The sequence below is a fragment of the Pangasianodon hypophthalmus genome, chromosome 1 (genome assembly GCF_027358585.1).
Source record: "Pangasianodon hypophthalmus isolate fPanHyp1 chromosome 1, fPanHyp1.pri, whole genome shotgun sequence".
NCBI lineage: Eukaryota > Metazoa > Chordata > Actinopteri > Siluriformes > Pangasiidae > Pangasianodon > Pangasianodon hypophthalmus.
The window spans coordinates 14,977,572-14,999,585 of NC_069710.1; the positions used below are offsets into that span (position 1 = coordinate 14,977,572).

Sequence of the window (22,014 nt, forward strand, 5' to 3'; positions counted from 1 at the left end):
CAAAATAAACTTCATCGCCATCCCTCCTGGCCACAAACTCACATTTCTCTCTCTCTTTCTGTGTGTGTGTGTGTGTGTGTGTGTGTGTTTGCAGTGCTGGGCCTGTGAGTGCCTGAAGCAGATCATCGAACACACACAAACACACTTATGTTAGCGGAGAGACAGAGATGATAGACATCTGACTCACACACATATGCAATGAGGCGTGTGAAGATAACATTGTGTGTGTGTGTGTGTGTGTTTATAAAGAGAGAGAGATAATTAACACAGACGTATTAAAATGCAGCTCAAATATTGAGAAAGTGAAGCACAGAGGTTTGCCTTTCACAATCACGGAGAGAAAACAAGAAGAAGAAGAAGAACAACAGAGATTATAATCAGCGTAATTAAACGTAACGCAAACGAATTGCGGTAATTAATCGTGTGTAATTAGACGCAGCGTAAAGAACAACATGACTTCGGAGCAGGAGCTGAACACCAAGCTCTAAAACAGACTGAGTGAGAGAGAGCGTGTGTGTGAGTGAGTGATGTCACTATGACGGTTGCCAGATTTACTCACCTAAATTACTCATGCTGAAATGTTTATATCATAATAAAACTAATTAAAATACTAAAATTAAGAAATAAATAACTATAATAAATAAAAAAAAATAATTAAAAAATTCTGATTAAACATATAGGAAGTTGACAGGGTTGCCAGATTGAATTCCAGTCCTGTAGAAATGTCTGTGATTCAGTGGCATCATCACCACAGTGACATTCATTTTATTCTTGTAAATATAATTCCAGTATTTTTTTATTTAATATTTTTTACTACTTGATTGTACAGCATGTGTCAGAAAGGTGCTCTATAAATAATGTTTATTATCATTTTATTTTTTAAGGAGTGTGTTATAACCTATGTATATAGTGTGCATTGATAAGGGTTGCCAGATTGAATCGAATACATGTTCAACTGGTTGCCAGATCAGATTTGTTCCTACCATTTGAGCTACAAAGAAGCTAGAAGCTTAAATGGTTTTGTGTGTGTGTGTGTGTGTGTGTGTGTGTGTGTGTGTGTGTATCAGGGATGCCAGATTGGATGTTTTTCATGTTACATCAGCACTTCAGGATGATTATATGGACAGTTAAAGACTGGGAAATAGATAATATACAATATATAAAACATATAATAATAAAAATATATATTTTTAAGATGCAATAAAACTATACTGAACTTCCTTAATGTAATGTGAATAAAACTTACAGTCTGAGTTTGGTGGTGAGTTCCTCCACTCTGGCAACCCTAGCTGAGGTCAGTTAGCATTGCTGAGTAATTGATGCTGGTTACGCAGATGAATGTGATTGGCTCCCAGGAGAACAATGCTCTGAGGTCTGTCCAGCTAAAGCGTCGCTCTAATCGGTCACGTGACTTTAATTACACAGTTATCATTTTGTAAATTTTGATACTTTCAGCAAATGCAAGAAATAAGATCTGCAGCTCCAGAACGAACAATACAATAACGGCCTGAACTCTTTCTACCAATCAGACTGCTTTAATGAAACTAAATTATTTATGCGTGATGAAGGAAGGATAAAACACAGCGTAATGGGTCTGGCACTGAATGACTGTGTGTGTGTGTGTGTGTGTGTGTTTGTGTGTGAGAGAGAGTTTTGTGAGGACTGCTCAATAGTCTTTTCATTTTGATTGATGGCGCTTCTTCACCACCATCTGGCAACCGAGAGATTACATTAATCACAGTCCGAAAGAGTGTGACCAGGAGCGGCGGCCTTCAGGTCACACACACACACACACACACACACACACACACACACACACACACACACACTTACACTCCAGAAACACACAGGCTAAGTATTAGGAAACAAATAAACAAGACTGACACACAGAGGCCACACTTCCTTCACCAAGACTGACACAGAGGCCACGCCTCCTTCACCAAGACTGACACAGAGGCCACGCCTCCTTCACCAAGACTGACACACAGAGGTCCCACTCCTTCGCCAAATCTGACACACAGAGGCCATGCCTCCTTCACCGAGGCTGACTCTTCTATTACATTTGTCTGTCTCTTATTTTCTGTCCGTCTCTCCTTCTCTGTCTGTACCTTTCTGTCCATCTCTCTATCTTCTCTTCAGTCTATCTCCATTCTCCGTTTCTCTTTTCATGTCTGTCTTCTTTTCCATCTGTCACTCTTCTTCTCTGTCTGTCCCTTTCTGTCAGTCTCTCTTACTTGCTGTCTATCTCCCTTCTCTTCTATTGTCTCTCTCTCTCTCATCTTTTCTGTCTGTCACTCCTCTTTCCTGTCTCTCCTTTCCGTCTCTCCTCTTTTCTGTCCGTCTCTCCTCTTTTCTGTCCGTCTCTCCTTGTCTCTCTGGCTGCAGAATGAGGATAATTACAGCTCTCTCAGTAAGCAGTAGCGTAATTACTGCATTCACAGAGCAGGATATTAGCATCGCTAAGAGAGCAATTTACTCACCACGGCCGCAGGTTATTGCAGAAACATGTTACACACACACACTTCCAAACAAACGCTTAGCAAACCAACTAGCATTCTGTCGAACGTCCTAAACACAAGCGACACGATCGAAGTGTATTGTCTAAATGGCATCAAACTAATCGTTCGAACATGCCACTGCACTGCTACTACACTAGTACAGCCACGTAGCATGTAAGAGCTAGCGTTCAACGCACTACAGTTAATTTCATATTCCATCACTTATCTAATACAAATTGCTGTGGTAACACTTTGAGATGTGATGTTATAGGAAAATATTCCATTTCAGGTGGTAAGAGTAACTCCGCTTTCATCACACCACCCGGTTACTGATTATTTTACAAATACTGCACAACACGCAGTGATTTATTACTTAATACTCTATTCATGATTCTTGTTGGTTCAAAGGTGGGTACGTCGGACAAATAAAAGACACAAAGTATTGAACCCCGAGACTTTTAGATCCTATGACTAATCTTTATGTCGTTTTTGTCCTTTAAGGGCTATAAAATGTGAGTGAACCCCGTAACCGGTGGCTCAGACTTGGCCAGAAATTTGAGGAAGCCAAGGCACAGCAGGAAAGTGTCTCTATCAGCGGCCTTAATGCCAAATGATCAGGATCAGACAGTGTGGAGGCTCATGCATCATTAGAAAAGGATTAATGAACCAGAGCTGGCTCATTACTTGCCGGTGCCAGAGCCAAAATGGCCACCATTGCGCTCCAGAGCTCCATTTGGCCTCAGAACCAGGCGTGTTAATTGTCTTAGAGAAAATTAGACAAGGTGTTTGTACGATGCGTCCAACATCCAATAAGCCTTCAAAAAAAAAAAGACGCTCAGATGTATTGTTCTCTTTCAGCTGCTCTTCTTCCTCAGGCGCTGATCTAGGTAAAGCGATGACGATAATAACGACAGCCCCAAGACTGTTCATGCAGCAGACACCTTCAACATCCTTTAAAGGCTGTTAATTCAGCGTCAAACATGCTAACGTCTCTTATAAATAATGCGGAACCTCTTCAGGGCTCGGTTAGCGTTACTGAGATGACACCACGCTAACCCCTCCTGATTAGCTTTCATTAACGGTGAGACACGATAGCACCTTAGAGCGATGGCTTTTTAAAAAACAGTGAGATGTCGAGGCATTAATCAATCTCAGGAACTCGTATTTGAGGAATAGACAAAAGGTAAAAAAAAAAAAAAAAAGAAATGCTGATAAGGAAACAAACCGATCTTTGCTATGCTGAGAAACATGCATTGCATGTTATTTTCTTAAAACTAACTCAAAACTAATTTTCCTCAGGGATTTAGAGTAACTTATCTAGAACGATTAAAGAAAAAATGCCAAATAAATGCCAATACTCCTAATGAGCATGGAAACTTTAGTTTAGTATTGGCTTTAATTAAATTCTAGCTATTTTAGTTTGTTGAAACTATGCTAGTATTGTCAACACTCTCATGCTAACTGTAGCCTATTAGCGTTCAAAAAAAGATCTCTGCCATGGCTGAGTGCCAATCCCAGGTCTCCATTTGTGTTTGAGAAGCATATCACTGATGAACTATTCCCTTCTAGCCCCACCCACACTTGGTTACTGTTGCCATGCATGCCAAGATTATTAAAAACCGAGGGTGGCTATAGTTCCTGATTCAGGAAAAGGTTTCAGGTAAAAAACAGACAACAGAGTGAACTCATCAGAAGGTGAAACAACTGCAACAAATAAGTGAAGAAAATCTTACACCAAATGCTGCTTCGGCTTGAGCTCAGTTAGCTAGCATGCTTTTTAAATTACACATTATTGTAGCTAGAGTGATAAAAACAGTGTAAAATTTGAGCGTTGGTGGAAATATCAGCATGACACCTGGTTTAAATGAACAAAGGTCTGGATTGTTCCACAAAGACTAGTTAGCTACATAGCTAGCTTTTACTATGCCAGGTACCTTCAGCTAATTTTGTGCTGCAACTTTTTACAGTAGTGCTGTTGTATTGTCGTACATATTAGAGGTGTTTATGACGATTCCCGCCCACCCCTGAAAGAATGAGCAAATACAGCATCAGCAAATAAAATGAGTCATGTTTGAGCATATAGAAGTGTATGTGTTTTCTGTAGGCTGCTGATCATTAGGTAGTTGGATTTATTAATCATTGTCTACTCAGCATCTACTCGAGCATGGTGTACAAGGTGGAACTCTTACCCCTGGGCGCATCGTTTGACCACATCTGAAGCTCCTTTTCAAAGTGTGTCCACGGGACGTTAGTGGGCTTGCTAAAGTCCTTAACACTACGATTGCTAATCTGTTATTGGAAGCCCAAGAAAACGAAAACAAGGCAGGGCTTGGGATTGGCCAATTGTAGTTTTAACAGTCTGGAGACCATTTTTTTCTCCCAGTAAAAACTGCTAATCAGTTTCAGGAACAGTCCCTGAACCAAATCCCGAAATGGAAAATCAGGCTGGCTGTCAAATCCTTTTTTCCCCCCATTTTTAAGACATGTCTGATCTTTTCTATCAGACTATGAATATAAATTCAGTCAAAATGATAAAAAATAAAAGATCATCTTAGAGGGCAGTTTTTTCAAGCGTTACATTCATTCCTAAACTGTCTGTTCTTTCTCAGGTTATACTGTCTCCCAGTAGAGCTTCACCTCCTGTCTTTATGGGTTATTCAATTTGGACTTGATTATGCTGTGCGGTGGTAATTAGCCCGAAAAAAATCCTGGATAACCGGAGAACTCCGGCAGTGCTATCGGCGGCGACGATGGCTTTTTTACGGGTGGGAGATTTAGAGAACCGAAGGAGCTTGGCTCTGCTGAAATTTTAATGATGCCATTAAAAGACAAGAGCTACAGAACTCACGCTGATTCCTGTCCAGATGCCCAAAGACTGTGACATTCTGCTCTCACCCTCTCTCTCTCTCTCTCTCTCTCTCTCTCTCTCTCTCTCTCTCGCTCTCCTTTTCCCCAAACTATGTTCAAAAGACGCCTCTTTTTTTTCTCTCCGGAGATTACGCTGACAAGGCTGACAAGAAGAATGGCGGAAAAGCCATTATCCTTAACAGCAGAGAAGAGCAGGGGAAGTGCTGCGGTTGTTTGCTTGAGAAGAAGCTCAGATAAGAATCTAAGAGCAAAGAAATGCACTACTACAGATGAACAGAGAGAAAAGGTCAGGTTTAATGAAGGGGTCTGCTAATGGCTAACATTAGCTCTTACCTTATGGTCGTAAGGGTTATATGAGTGGAACAGTGCAGACAGCTCCTTCGTTCTTTGTTTTTTCTGTTAGAGGAGAGAAAAAAAGAAATTAAAAAGGATCACTGCATGGGGGAATACAAGGAAACACATTATCTTTAGTTAAGACTGTACCGAAACCAGGCTGTAATGACAAAAGAAAATGACTCAGATGGCTAAGCAAAAGAAAAGAAATGCATTAGGGTTAAAAATGTAAATATTTTCCCGCCGAGCCTCTCACCTTTCTTCCCCTGAAACAGCTCAAATGTCCTTAATTTGTAATGAAATGCAAACGCGGGGGCTGGAGCTGATGTATGAAGGCACTTAATGCGATCACTTAAAGCAGGCAGAGAACGTTAAAAGCGAGTCTATTTAGAACATTGACCAGGCAGCAATTCAGTCTAGGGAAGCTGTGCTTTTTCACAGCCAAGAGAAACTCCAGTGTAGCAACACATGATATCGTGGAGGTAAGGCAGATCCAACAGAAACTTCTCAACGAACAATGGTAAACTTCAGAATCCTCCATAAGACTGTCCAGAACTCAGAAGCGCAAACTCTTACCAGCATACCATACTACACCAGAAACTTAAAGTCTCCAAATTCATGACTCCCTATAAATGCTCGAAAATCTTTTTTTGTTAATAAAGCTCTCAGTAATCTAATATTGCACACTCCTATTGTTCCTCTCCATCTCTATCAACCTGGCTGCCAAAGAGAAAGAAGGGTAACCACCATCAGGGCAAAAACTGTAATCACTGTCAGGGCAAAGAGGGTAACCACTTGGGCAAGAAGGGTAACCACCTGGCATGAAGACAAGGAGGGTAACCACTATCTGGGCAAGAAGGGTAACCAAATGGGTGGGATGGATAACCACTTGGATAAGAAAGGTAACCACTTGGATGACAAGGGTAACCACAAGGGCAATTAGGGTAACTATAAGGGCAATTAGGGTAACCACATGGGTAAGGAGGTTAACCATGTAAGCAAGGAGGTTAAACACCATCAGGGAAAGAAGGATAACCAGCTGGGTAAGAAGGGTATCTACCGGGACAAGAAAGGTAAGAACTTGGGCAACTAGGGTAACCACCTGGGTAAGAACAGAAAACACCTGGATGAGAGGGGTAACCACTTGGGCCAGGAGGGTAAGAAAGATACCTTGGCAAGAAGGGCAACCAACTAGGCTGAAATGTAAAAATGTATTATGAAATATATTCATAATATTGTATCTGAAAAGCCCATAGTCAGATTCAACTGAGTGAGTATTAAATATTGAAAATTTTTCATGTAAGGCAACTTCACCATATCCTATCTTCTTGCATATACCACCTCTGAATAGCTAAGTGATCTGATGGCCGAAGGCGTTCGAATGCTGCAGAGAATTCAACTTGGAATAGCTAGAGCAGCAGAATGAAATATCCAGGCTTGGCTAATAATTTGACTGATTTCTTACTCTCTTCTAACCAGAACACCAGCTGGATGAGGATCAGGCTGAACACGGCCTCGGGGTTTCCCTTCTTCAGCTTAGCCAATGAGCTCCCAGCAGGATTGGCTCGATAAGGCCAGGATAAGGCAGGCGAGAAAGAGCAGGATGGGAAGCGGGTGGGGGGTTTGGAGCATCCCATATTCCAATTGCAACCCCTATGGCCATTTGAGAGAAAACGAGAGAAAGACTAAGTTGGAGAAAGCTTCCAGATCTAAGGCAACCAAGACCAAGCCAGTGAAGTCTAAGGAGAATATTCTCAGTTCTCATCATGTTGCATTTCTATATTCAGGAACTTCAAAAAGAAAAAAGTGAACCTTGTGACCCTGGGAAATTCAATACTTTAGAGTGCTGAGGCCAAGGCGAAGATCGCTCTACTTCTGAAGCAGTGCATTAAATATGAAAAATCATTCTGATAATCCAAGGAACATTTTTTCTTCAGTTGTAGCCATCATTACCAAGTGCAAGAATGACAGACAGCAATGAGGTGTGGCTCAGGACACATTAAGTCCAGCACGCATAACAGAAATGGACTAAGGAATATCAATTTTCATACCAAGGTAATGACATCTTCGCTCTTCATTCCTTACTGCTGAATTACTTGACCAATTCCGGCTCTTATTACAATCAAAGCATTATGTCACTACTAGCAGGTGAGAGAGACATTCAGGCTAAAAAAAAAACCTGTCCCAAGTTCCAGGTGCAATTTACCTTTCTTAGGTGAAACTAGGAGAGTTTGTACTTAGATTTGGAAAGCAAATGAAAGATATGGTGTGTTTAGAAGCACACCACGATTATTTAATAGTACCGCTATTCCACAGTGTTTGCTAATGATATTGCAAATCAAAAAGTAGGAACTGGTTAGTTTAGGTGGACAAGTCATGGCATGTTGCCATCTATATCATAAACCATACATCAGCCACCTCACTGTTGATGAGCGATGCCACCTCCTATAATGTCCATCTGCTCTTTCTTACAACTCTCTCTGAAAGCAAACATGACACCCCATCAGTTGGCAACTGAACACACCCTCCCCCCCCCCCAAAATGGCATCAGCATAATAAAAGAATGAACTCTCAGACTGATAGCCTTAACAACAGCAAAGAGCAGAGAATAAGCACTAATAATCACTGTCAGGGTCACGTGATCCCACTTTTTTCCGCTCTAGGCTTCTTGTGTATCATTAGCTCCTCTATGAAGATGCAAATGATGTCGTTTTGTGCCACCGTCCCCCATTTCCCTCTACCCATCACATACACAAGTACAACATGAACATTGGTGTAATGATGCTCTTGACTCTGACACTTGCCCCTGTGAGTGGCAGATGTCGGTGAGGTACAGCTGGGCGCTTTGCGAGTGGCACATTGGGCTTTTTTTTTTAGGCAGCACACCACCACTGGTTTCTGAACGAAAGGGCAGAACTAACACAAGCCATGAGAGTGCCGTCAAGGTAAGAACAAGATCTAAAAATCAAGGCAGATGCAATTACTGAATATAGTCAGTTCCACAAATTAGGCTAAACGTTGGGCCCTTTCAAAAATTCAAACTCTCAAAGTGGGCCATATTTAGTCACGAGTTACGTACATGTCGTGGAGTTAACACCAAAATTGTGCACACTTGTACTGTAACTGTGGATTTAAGAGCTATTTACAAGTTACATCAAAGTAAGTAACTTTCATCAAAGTTATGTACGAGGGGTGGAGTTTTTCTAAAATGGGCGTGTTTCAGTTATGATCGATTCTGACCTCGAACTAAGATGCATTTTTCTTGCATAATATTAGCTCGAGCAAGGAGCTGTATTAAGTTCAGCTCCACTGTCTGACAGTCTGATGTAACTACAATATGTCATGCTGAAATTAAAGTTCTAGTTGTAAATACAATCAAAAACGCAAATGCAATTCAATGCCAATGTTAAATACATAAATATGACAATTAATTAATTAATTCGTTCATTCACTAATAGCATAGTGTACAAAAAGGTTTTTTTTTTTTGCATGGACGACATCGCAGGAGACGCAACTTAATTTTTACTTACTTCAAAATAATAAAAGTGAGCTGTAAGCCTAACAGACGAGTGCTTGGTCAGCTTATCCTTCAAACCGCTGGCACATTTTCATTTCAGTAGAGTGCATCGAATATACAAAAAAAATGATCATTTTATTACTTGTACAAATCAAATAGCAAATTAAAATCCTGATACAAAAAACCTACATCCTGTGCACAAATTATGATTTCATGACCTTGATTTAGTACCTCGTGGCCACACTGTCAACGCAAGATATAAAAAAAAATTTAAATGCAAAATAATAGAATGAATGTTATTTTATGCATTTACTTAACTTAAAGCAACTACTAGAAGGGGCCAAAGGAAGGTCAAATAAATGACACTTCATGTTCCGTGTTCTATTCGTTAGAACAGATTTAATAATCCGCGACAGAAACATCATGGTTGTGTAACCTTAGCATTTCTAACAAGACCTTTAAAGATGGAGGATTTAATCAGAAGATAATGGTGAGGACATGCAAATGGCAACAAGAAAGAAATGTAATTTATTTAAACAAATGCTGGCTTAGTAGAACATCAGAGAAAGACGACTGCATTTATTTCAGAAACAAGACTGAACAAGGACAAGAGAATCTTGCACATAACGATAGATATAACTTTATTCTTCTTTTACTTCTGCAAATTAATTATACTACTTGGATTTCTAAATGAATTGGACTGAACTCATGTCTACACTGTGAGAACAGCTTCAGTGACACGCTATGCTCATTCCTGCAAATCTAAACAAGCATCATATGAAATCCTTGACATATTCAATAACACAAAGTGTAGGCCAGTGAAGAATGCAGAGCCTGGCATGTCTCCATGGAAAAGATAAAACTCTTTTGAAGATCTGGACAAATAGGACACCGCTAAGAACCTAATCCACAAACAAATGATTACACAGCGCAGTGCAGAGATAATAAAATAGCTTACAATCATTGAGGACTTCTGATTGGTACAAATATTGGGCACTGAAAGCAATTAATTATGACAAAAAAAGAATAATGGTTAGCCATGTCAAGAAAAGGGTACGTTAATGGAAAAATAAATTGTCTTCAATATGTTTTGACCAATAGAAAACAGAAAAGTGCACTCTTATCTCTGGAAACAAAGAACGGTCCATTAGACACAGCTCTCCGAGTACGAGTGTTGAAAATAGAAGAAGCTCAAATAATGGTATATAGAAAGTCTCAAATAATGGTATATGAAGAGGCACGATGATAGCGTCTGAAAATAACTACAGTAAATAATTAAGGACCAGAAAATCTGGAGGGAAAAAAAACCTGCACACAGTGCGATAACATGCTGATGGGAATTGTCAGGTGTAGTGGGTAAAGATGTTGTTTTTCTTTACACTTGACCTCATCCTAGGATGGCGTGGTTGCCCAAGGCCTTGCCCATCTGTCTTGGCGTTAAGATAATTTTGTTTCCACATGTTAAGTATTCCTTACTGACCTATTCCACCAACACTTTCAGAAAACCGGCGTACCACAGCAACAGATCAAGTCTTACTTTGTGCTACTTGTTTAATTTCCCCTGGTTAAAGACAGCATGGGCGAAGGCGACGAGCTGTCAGGCTAAACACCTGTCCGCCTGGTAACACCAACATTCCAGGATATCATCCCAATTTATCTCCGCTAACCCTTTTCCGACACATGGGATTAATTATGCCAGTGCTTTTTTTGGGGGGAAAATTCTCCATCTGCATCCCAGAACTTATTCAAGATTCAGAGCATCCGTCCAATGATAATGAGACGTGGCAATTCGTTACGAGAGCCGAGCCATTTATCATCGGGAAGTGGACGGGTCCTGCAGATAAGATGGCCTAAACGTGCTGAGTGCCAGACTGGGCTGGTCTGTGAGTCTGGCTGTCGTTCCCCCCAGCCCCCTGCAGTCTCCTGTGCGAGCCCGGCAGTCATTACCATTTGGAGGCGTTATTAATGTGACACACTCACACTTCTACCCCCCTACAGCTCTGATACGAGCCATACCCATCTTTAATGGGACCGGTAGAGAGATCTGCACCTTTCTGCAAACTCCCTAAACACTTTCCTTTTGGGATTAACTACCAGAGCTTAAAGTTAATAATTGGACCCGTATCAACAATGACATCACTACTTTCCCTTTGGCTGAGACTCGTATGTCATGATGTAAGTGTGGTGATAACAAGAAAGCAGAACTCTGCTCTTTCTCTGCACTCATTTAATCAAGTTTAAATGTCACACATACCATTGTGGAAAAGCGATGGTAAAAATCACCAACACTGCACACATTTACACCTTTTCACGCGTATGAATTATTCCACACAAATCTGAAATAAAGCCGCCAGATTTGGCAACCATTGCTATTGAACTGTAATGAGGGTAATTATACTGACCCAGTGCAGAGGATCCATTTACAACCCTCGTCACTGGGAGAACTCATTATACCACAAAGTACCTGATTTCTTCACATAATGCTTAGAGAAAAATCTGAAAATCCACTAAATGAAGGCTATTACGCCTAAAACGTAAAATTCTTAAGGGTGAATGAACTTTCAAGAGCTAAAAAGGATGAAAATGTTGAAAGAATATTCATGAACACTAAAGGGAAGTGTATAAAAGAAGAGCAACGAACCTCACACTTTACCCCTTTCGCTGATAAAAACGGAAACTATAGACGAGAATTAGATCAATACTAAAAAGCATGGTGTAGAGCAGGTTTAACAGTACGGTGATTGGACTGCATAGTGTAGGTTTTTCTCAGTGTTTTGTGAACCCCCCCCCCTCCCCCCATGTGGTGGAAATGTTTAAACATAGTACATCATCTGTGAAGCATAGTGGTGGTAGTGCCATAGCTATTTCTGCTGGTCTCTGTAAGAGATAAAAAGAAATCAAAGCATGAAATCCTCAGTCCTGAAGATTTACCTCAGACTGTTACAAAGTGCAGACACTGGAAACTCCTTCCATAAATGTTAAATAAATGTCTCCTTACAAAATACGCAAGTTATTTGATCCATGTATGTGGAGCGTCGATAATATAAACCTGTGATCTGCACTTGCTGTTACACCTTCTGACCAATCAGAATTTCAGATTTAAGACAAAAAATAAAGTATCTCCTGCCACTAACAGTGTTTGTGAGATCTCTGAGGCTTTTTCTTAGGATTGTACAGATTGATCAGGATCCCCAAGCGGGAGGAAAATGAATCAGATACAGAGCAGTCCATTAAAAACATGCAGACCTTTTGATGACGGATGGTCTCAGAGGGTAAGAGCAGGAAAGACACGGGCTGAGATAAAGATCCCCAGCTAAAGAAAAGAGAACAAATCGCAAAGATAGAGCTCCAGAGGCTGACATGTATTTAAAAAGAATAATGGTTGATGGTGATATGGTTTCTCAACTTGAAATCAATGACCATGTCTAAACGCAAAATTGGAAAAGCTTTGTAAATCTACACAGAATGACATCTTTTTAAACTTTTTACATACAGTTTTTTGTTTTCGTTTTTTTTTTTTTTTACTTAATTCAATTATTCATTATTACTTTATTTTGGATAATGTGTAACAGTGGTGTGACAATACCCTATCTTAATACTATAATAAAAATATCTGTAAGAAAATAACAATATAACATACCTAATACAGTATTAAGCTGTAACTATACACAGAACGTCTTTTAGTTTTTTTAATAATCTATCACTTACTTTTTTTTTTTCAGTTTCTAACTGTTTTAATAATTAATTCAATTTTGAAATTATTATTAGTTTTGTTTAAGATGTGTGTAAGCGACGGTGGATGAGAACGAAGAAGAGGAAGGTAAAGTAAAGAGTAAAGAGAATTAATCATTTTGAACTCAATAACACTCCAATACATGATCTTTCTTTGAAGCTACTAATCCCTTAAAAAAAGGACCACTTAACAGCGCAAGACCGTTCACGTCAGTTTTTTGACAGAACTGGAGCAGGTTCCATGACTTTGATGACTCAGTCTTAGTTCTTGGTTGCTCAAGGAAAATAAAATCCCGTCTTGAGGCTTACTGAGGTTAAAATACACTCGAGGGTTTTTCATAGTAAACATTAAGCCGGCTCCCTGTACGAGTCTTGGCACGTTGGTGGATACACGCCTGTCCACATGCGTTCTCATGTTCTGAACATGTACTGATTCTCAAGAAGGGGTCCACTACTAAGAGGTGATTTATTTCTTTAGGTACAGAAGTAATTTATTAAATGATATAAAAATAAAAATGGCATAATATTACCAGGAACGAGAAGGCAGAAGGTGCCTTAACTTTCCTTGAACTTTGTTTCCCTTTAAATTAATGTGCTCTTACATACTTAGTACCACATTTGATATTCGTTTTTGGTAAACAATTCTTGTCAAAAGACTCTGGACTTCAGATTATAACTCTAGTTTTCACTAGAGAGTCTGGTACTACTCATCATTCAGCATGCACAGCAAGAAGCTGTATGTCTGACCCTGCAAAAAGGCCAACAGAGCTTAATCCATATAATGAACTTTATCAAATAATCTGTTGACTATCTGATTAATTTAACAATTACGTATAAGGAATCTCATGTATAAGGACAGACTGTGTCTCGGGGTTCTCCACACTCATGTTTTTGTGATTTCTACACACACTTGGTAAAGATTTGTTTAACTTCATCACTGGATAAGAGGTATGACATTCTTTATTAATAACGGGAAAACTGTAATCTTTGGCAAATTGCTGTGGTATAAGAAGAATAAAACACTTGGGGATGTGCTCTTATATCAATGTAATAGTTTTCTCTTCACTGTTTCCATTGATTACTGTTATATACTGTATATAAAACTATGTTAAAATATATATATATATATATATGTGGCCCTGAAATGTCCATTATGTCATTGCTTTTTCTGCATCAGAAACCAGTACATATGGAAGTGTGAACAGCCTATAAGATCACAGCCTTCATGATTGTGAATCTTGAGGGCAGAAAAGGTATCAGGCACTCTGTGAGCTGTGGGCGGAGTCTCTGAGACAGAGACTGGCAGGTTTGTCCGTCACCACTTACACTCTCTGTTTGGATAAGTAAGTATGCCACTTGGTTGGTTGGTAAATCCTGAGTAAACAAAACCCCAAAGCAATGAGTGGGGCCTGTTGTGCAGCTCCGCCGTGGAGGCTATACCCGATTGTCTGCCAGTGGTATAGCCAACACAAGGAATATCCTTAATCCCACTCTGAGAAGTCTCTGGAAGGGCTGATGTTTACATTTGCCACGCCAATGCCAAGAGAAACAAACAGATGAAGAAACTTAAATCCGTTTAAAGCACATCTGTCCACATGTTCTTTTGTTTGGGGTTGTAAGGCGACGAAGAAAGTTCAAATCAAGGCTGCAAAATCATCTCTGATTCAATTTAATATCCAGAAACCCAAAGGCATACGTAAGTACACTGAAAACCTACTGCATGGAAAGTGATTCGCTTGTACTGCACCAATCCAGAACATTGTGTGCTATCCCAGGTTTATTTTTTGTAAAAAAAAAAAAAAAAAAAAAAAAAAAAAAGAAGCCATAAAACAGGAAACACACTTTAGAACCCAAGTGCTAATGCTCACCACATGAGCCGGGACCTGCTCCATCTTGGCCGCGGGAGTTCCAGGTCGTGGGTAGAACTGGTTGATAAAGAGGCTCGGGAACCGGTACTTTCTCACGAGCTCCATTGTCTGCTGGAAGTCCTCGTCCGTCTCTCCCGGAAAGCCGCAGATGATGTCAGTGGCGATGGTGATGCCTGGAACCCTGAGAGAAACAGAACCAAACGGAATGCGTCACAAAAATGCTATGCAGGATATAGTAAGAAACAAAGTTACTAGCTGCACGGATAAAAGGTACGGTGTTCTTTAATGAATAAAAAATTGTAATCAGTGGTGTAAACTGTAGTTGTAGCTGCTGTGGTATAAGAGGAATAAAACACTTATAGGAAAACAATCAGTTATCAGATTAATTTTCCAGTGATTAACATGTGGCCTTTTACTGTAAAGATGCTTTCATACACCGGATCATGGATCATGTATACAGATACCTTAAAGGGAAGGAAAAATTCCTGCTACTTAAATAAATAACAAAGACACAACAAAGATTAGATTAGATTTGTCCCATTCTTTTTCTTATAAACTTTTACTGGAATCCTTTTAGGTACAACCCTACGACTTTCCCTTCATCAGAGTGCGCTATAAACCAGAGATCGTATAACCTCAGATCAGGAGATGAGTACCAGGAGATGAGCGTATAAAACTGCATGAGAAAGAAACAGAGGATATATTCCACCCCTGCAAGGTCTCACTGGGATCGTTCTCCACTCTAGAACCTTATTACCAGCCTCGACAACCATCGACTGGCCGCACACTCGCTGATTAAATTAGGCTTTCTGCTGAGGAATCGGTTCATCGATTTCCTTTCGCATGTATCCTATTATTATCGATCATCGACCTACGGGAAAGGAAAACAACTCCAAGACTCGCTCGGAGAAGTCCGATCAACAAAGACTGAGAGTAATTTATGCTTCTTGAGAAAAGTCAGCCAGCAGTCAATGTGTCTGCGCCCTTTAAGCATTTATTAGCTCATCGACAGCGCTTGTTGTCTCAGCGAGAGCGAAATGTCGCGGCCTTGAGAGTTACATTTACATTCTGTGCAAAGATGCCTGCAGAACTGGGGGGAAAAAAACACTGGATCTGTTTAAGATCAGACTGTAATTTGCACTTAACAACAGAGTTTTCTCTGTTTTTCTAAAAAGTCCTTGTTTTTAGAGGGGATATTTCACAGGCAACAAAAATAAACCACCTCTAACTCATTTTCTTTCATCTTCTACGCAAGTCAGTTACATGGAGCTGCGATTTCAGCAATATCTGAACTGAGACTTTCTCAATTCTATGCAAATTAAATCCAAAGGATTGTTTCGAGTGATTCCCCAAACTCACAACTTTAGTTCCTCAGTTCCGCAGAAATTAAGAAAATCTTACAACCATGGTTTCATCTTATTCTGTTATATATGACCTCTCATTAAATGTGTATGAAGACATTATGAAGAAAAACAAAGCTTAGAAGAAAGTAGCAGAGATCGCTGATGTCTATGTTAAGAGTATATAACTAGTACAGGGAGGATATAACTAGTTCAGTTAGCTCACTTTTCAAATTTAATCTGAGAACAAAGATCGTACAAAGCCACGCATGTAACATGTACATAACTATATAGTGCGTTATTTCATTTGTGTTTAACTAGCTGGCTTAGGAAGATACATATCGCTACTGCCGTTTCTTATCGGAAGTAAAAAGAATGCTGGATAGGCCACGCCCAAGTACAAGTAGCATCCTGTTAGCTGGAACACTTAGCCATCCAAGGAACCCTGGTCAAACCCTTTTCTAAACATGTATGCTGTAATTTTGAGTGTACCTTCTGTGAATTCTTAAGGATACAATGATATAAGTGGCAGTTAACCTTCAGTATATTCAGACAATGTTTTGCTTTCATACAGAATATCTTATTCTCATACAGTGCATAAAGTGCTGCGCATTAAAATTGTACTAATTTAAAGTATGGATAAGATTACTAGGATGCATGAGAGATCACAATGAAATCGTATGCGTATCCTGCCATTTCCCATAAAACTCTGCTCTCCGTCCCGTCTCCGTGTGCATTCATGCATGCCTATCGACGACACTGTCTTATGTTCATTCTTAATCATGTTAGTCTTAGCTGCATGTTTCCCACAGATAACCTTTGACCTATTGATACATCTGTACTTTCAGGCAGCATTAATATTCGAGAGCATCCACGGGCACTTATGAATCCTTGACCTCTTTAATCTGTGAGTCGGCATTAGCAGAAAAAGTCCTGAAGGTAACTGAAGAGACTGGTGTATGGTTCAAATTTTCCAGCACTCAGATCTCCACTACCTGTGGTCGTGGCAGTCATTATTGAGAGATAAAACTTAAAAGAAAGTATGAAAAAAAGAAAGAAAATCGGATCCAACGGTACAATATGACTGAGTTGGGTGTCGATTGAAGAGTTCGTTGGAAAACATTGAAAATTGAGATAGGTAGGCTCAGTTTCATTTCTCCATCGATTTCAGCAAAGATTCTTCCACATTCATAAACATAACACTCACATAATCTGAGCTATTTGTTTATTAGCTGTCCTTACATCTCTAAAATGATTTAAAAGATGCTTGGAGGTGGGGGGGTGGAGGCACAGCCTAATGCACATGCCATTAGTGATCCCCCTTCGACTAAGCGTGGTCAGGGCCACTCGGCAAACACTTCTTAAAGGTTGTGCTATTTCGAACACAATGAGGCATTCGGCAATGTCCTGAGACCAATTAGCGAGGCAAGCGGTCCACAGAGGCTTAGTGCAGGATGGATAATTTTCACCGTGCCTCGTTAGATTGAGCTCCAAGCCTAAGATGGGCTAAGCTAGGACGTTAGCCTCTGGTGATAATGCATATATACCGTATAATGGAGAAGAATATCTAATATCACTTGTCATATAAGCAAAGAACATGTCCTGAATGTGTGGAGTGACAAGGTTAGCGTGCACGAAAGTAGTCAACTGGAGTGAAATAAACCTCTCACATTATGTTGTGTGAAAAAGTGGTGTAGTTTCATTTGTTTTGTTTTTTGTTTACGGCAGGATTCATGCAGGAATCTGAGGAACTCGGCTAACAAACGAGCTCACGAAAAGCCCTTTCATCGAGTGAAACAAAAACACAACAGGCCACAGGATGATGACCAGCTAAATCAGTGCATTCGAGAAAACCAGGTGCATCTGTGTTCTTGCGTCTCACTCTCTCAAGAGGAAAGGAATCTATAGCTCATCAAAGAGCAGCGAAAAAAAGAGAACGCGATAGAGAGTGAAGGCGAGTCATGCTCTCTCGCTCGAATCCATTACCTTCTCTCCACCTCTTCAGGCCCCTTGTGAAGAAAGGATTGAAGAGAGGGTGGAAAAAAGTGCTAATCAAAAATGATAGACCTGCAGCTCATCTCCTCCGGTCTGGCAGATGGAAGACTCTTTAATGCACCACTGGCTTGTCAGCCATGATTGCATGGCTCTTTGGATGCACCATAATCTGGCCAGTTTAACTGTTATTACGGAGCATCTCTCCTCTCCTCTCACTCAGTCCATGGTTACACATAACTACAGCCCAAACCTCCCACGTAAACGGTAGTGCCTGCTAAAAACTTTCCTTAAAATATTTAGAATCTATTACAGCAGCTTGCACAGTACCTTATAATGGACATTACTGTTTCTATTGTTTATTACAGCGCATTCACAGTTGTTTATTACAATTGTTTATTACAGCGTATTCACATTGTACGAAGGATGCTCCACATTGGTACAGTGAAGTTTTCTGTAAGGAGATGTTTATTTAACATTCATGGAAGGAGTCTCCAGTGTCAGCGCTTTGTAAAGCTCTATGTTTTCCGACATGACTTCAAGGACAGAGGCAGGTGAGGGAAAGACTGTTTATAGCTGAGTGAGAACAGGAACTAATATTAAATGTAACTATAAACAGACTAAAAACTTGATCCTTAATTCAATCTTGAATTTGTGAAAAAAAGTAATTGTTGGCAAATTGCTGTGGTTTATGAGGATTAACACATGCTGGTATAGGAAAACAACCTACTTCAAGGTGTTATCAGTACCTGTGCATCATCACACTACCATGTTAATAATTTCCCTGCCGTACATGCAAGTTGTATAGCGTGTTGAGAATTAGTGCAATTGAGATTGAAAAATGAAGTCCAAGAGATATGACATGTCTGGTTCACGGGTGTCCAAAAGTCTAACATCCAAATAATCAGCCAAAGAAAATAAAGGCCTTGACGAATTCGCTTCTCATGTGCAACCAGGAACTCTGCTCAGCTGCCAAGTAATAAAAATGGAGGATCCTCTGAGACTCATTTCTGCACCCCTTTGCAGTATGGTGGAGAGATAATGTTCATGCTGCTCCAAGCATCTCTCTGACTACATCCTGGGTACACCCTGACAGTTCCTGCTCCATCCGTCAATGAGCAATCTCTAACACAGTAGACATTGCTTGGCTTTTGTTTACGCAACCGGGTCCAATTACACCTTAGCAAGGAAGAAGCCAACCTGAGAGTTTGGATCGTTCCGAATATACAGGTCACTCACTCCCCTGGGCCTCTGGATCAGGTGCTGTCCAGCCACCATATCCACCAAAACACCTTCCTCATTACAGGCAGTTATCTATCTTTACTCGTGCCAAAGGTGTGAAAATACACCATGCTGTCCTCTTACAGTGTCACTGATAGTGCTTCGGATGAGAAGAGGAGCAAGAGAGAACTCTTATTGAGAGAAGGAAGGGTGGGCAGCTCTATTTCATCCGCTAATGAACTCCAGCTGAGGCATCCCTGGTGGATACCTGACTGAAACTCTCTACCATGTTCTCTGGAATTAGGCTTGATAGAAGGGGCGACTCGCCTGACAGCATCCTGCATTGAGTGGTTTTGCATGGGATCAATCTTGCTCACCATGGATACAATGAAAGACTGAGGAATGAAGTAAATAATTCAAGTGGGCTTGGGTCTCACAGATGAGAAGTAGCTCACTAGTACAACCAACCAATGAACTGGAGATGAGTTTCCACAGCTTTCATGCTTCTCCTGATCATTTTAGGTTTGCTCCTTCACCATTCAGTTCTCAGCAAAGCCAGGATACAGACCTGCCAACTCAGGAATAATGTGTGGCAGGGAAGGAATGGGTGGGTCATGGGGATATGCAGACAGTAAAACCAGAGGATCACTGTGATAGGATTTTAGTCCTGTCTGATTCTGTCATATCAGTCATTTTTTGGAAAGATTACACTGTATTTTCCCTTCTACAGAATAAGCATTGCCTGACTCCAGGTAATATATATATATCCTGCTCGAATAAACAATTTGGTAAACACTGCATTATATCCTGTGGCAAAAGAGGTTTTGCATTTTACTTCAGTATAAAGACACTCCAGGAAGTGCTCGTTCTTTTCTATCATCTCCCATCGAAAAAAAACCAAAACCAAGCACGAGTTTAAAACATTGGAACAATAAAATACAGATGACGTTAATAAGGATGTTAATAAGGATGTGGCAGAGAAGCAAAGCTTCCGGGACTTTTAGGTTCATCATTGAGTTCCCTGCACAGATACAGCCTACAGACATGTTATGGTCCTGTGACCTTGTGTGGCCATGCCCCCTACAACAAGCACTTAGAATAAAGGTCAAAACAATCAATTTGTCAGATGTCTTCCGGTAACATTATTTAAAAGACACGTGTCTGGGAAACTAATGCTGATCAAATAATCACAGGGTCAACATTTTTCATAGGCCAAATTTCCAGCCTTTTTACAATTTCAGCTGAAATCCCAAAGAGCCAGTTTTGAACATTTTTGGCACATTCTCAATAAATATATTTAACTCATGATAACTATATTCTTATCTTACATTAGTTGATAGATTTTTATTCATATTAAAGGTGCAATAGTCGATTTTTTTTTTGTTTCTTACTGTAGAACTTCACAATAAAAAATAGATTAAGCTGTGGTCTTAGCAAAATGCATTAAGTTGCTGAGAAAACCCATCTGGAAAACAGCCTTCTGGTCTGGAATGCTTGTTTGTGTTTAGTTGCACCTCCTGTAAGTCATTTTATAGACACTCTACAGGCCCGCATAGATCCTGAGTGAGAGCTTCGTGAATATGGGCAGGAATCATTCTAGTGTCGGACCCACCTAATCATTAGAGATCTAATCTTGAAAAAAACAAAGTCATATCTTATGCACCTTTAATGAACGCAAAATGCGTGAAGGTTGGCAGGTCAGAGGATGTAAAAAAAAAAAAAAAAAAAAAAAAGAAAAAGAAAAAAAAGGGTCAGCCTATCTGCTGAAAATGTTCTTTGTGCCTGCTGCACAAAGAGGAGTCATGAACAGGAACAAAATTGGATTCAAGAGCTATCGCATTTGCAAGTGAACTAAAATCTCTCATTCCCATTTACACTTTACACCTACTCGCACTTAAATTTGCTCCAGACGGATTCTCAGCCAAGCCTAAATCCTTTTAATTAAAATCCAATGGAACTCGGCAAGCTTAGAATTACACTGGCAAGTGTGGGTTAGGAAGAAAGCTTATGAGAAAACATCTTTGAATCAAATTATTTGAAAGGGTCTGTGGGGAATGAACACAAGGTGTGATATCCACTGGAGGTGAGTGTTTACGCGACAGATGCACACGACCTGTTGGGAGGAAGGTGAAGGTGGAATTAACAAATGGGATGTTGAGAGGAGGCAAGGCATGAATCCACTGTGAAGTGGTGGGCTTGGTCAACAATTGGAGCTCTGAACAGAAAGGTCTTCTGTGGACAAGGACCTCCAGGGAAGACATGGTAGTTAGCTAGCAGACAAACATCTGCAGCAGTAGAAACCAAATCACACTCTTCCAGCTGATATCCAAACGGGGTCCTGTTCAGTCCGATCTGATCAGAAGTGGATGGAGTGTTGGGATCAGTACTAAACAGGACAGTAGCGAGGAACAGTATTAAACAGAACCCTGATATACTGTATATACATAAGCAATACTGGCTCATTTATCAGTTATAGTTGTCACTAAAGCATTTGCTTCTATTGATCTTTTATTATGATATTAATTTCAGTAACTTACTATTTTACTAACAGTGAACCGTGGCCCCATGCTCCGATTTCACAGGTTCCTCGGTTCCAGGTCAGTTTTTTGTAATAGAAAAGGAATGGTTCGAGTTTGACACACTGT

General features: G+C 40.2%; 1 protein-coding gene across 1 annotated transcript in view; it reads right to left on the reverse strand.

The window, feature by feature from the left end:
- cdkal1 (CDK5 regulatory subunit associated protein 1-like 1) overlaps positions 1–22,014 on the reverse strand; it is a 264,900-nt gene that overhangs the window by 37,467 nt on the left and 205,419 nt on the right. Inside the window, exons 11-12 of the mRNA XM_053242230.1 lie at positions 14,817–14,997; positions 5,700–5,762 (exon numbers count right to left, since the gene is read on the reverse strand). Coding sequence (XP_053098205.1) covers positions 5,700–5,762; positions 14,817–14,997 — 244 coding nt within the window. The remainder of the gene's footprint in view (positions 1–5,699; positions 5,763–14,816; positions 14,998–22,014) is intronic.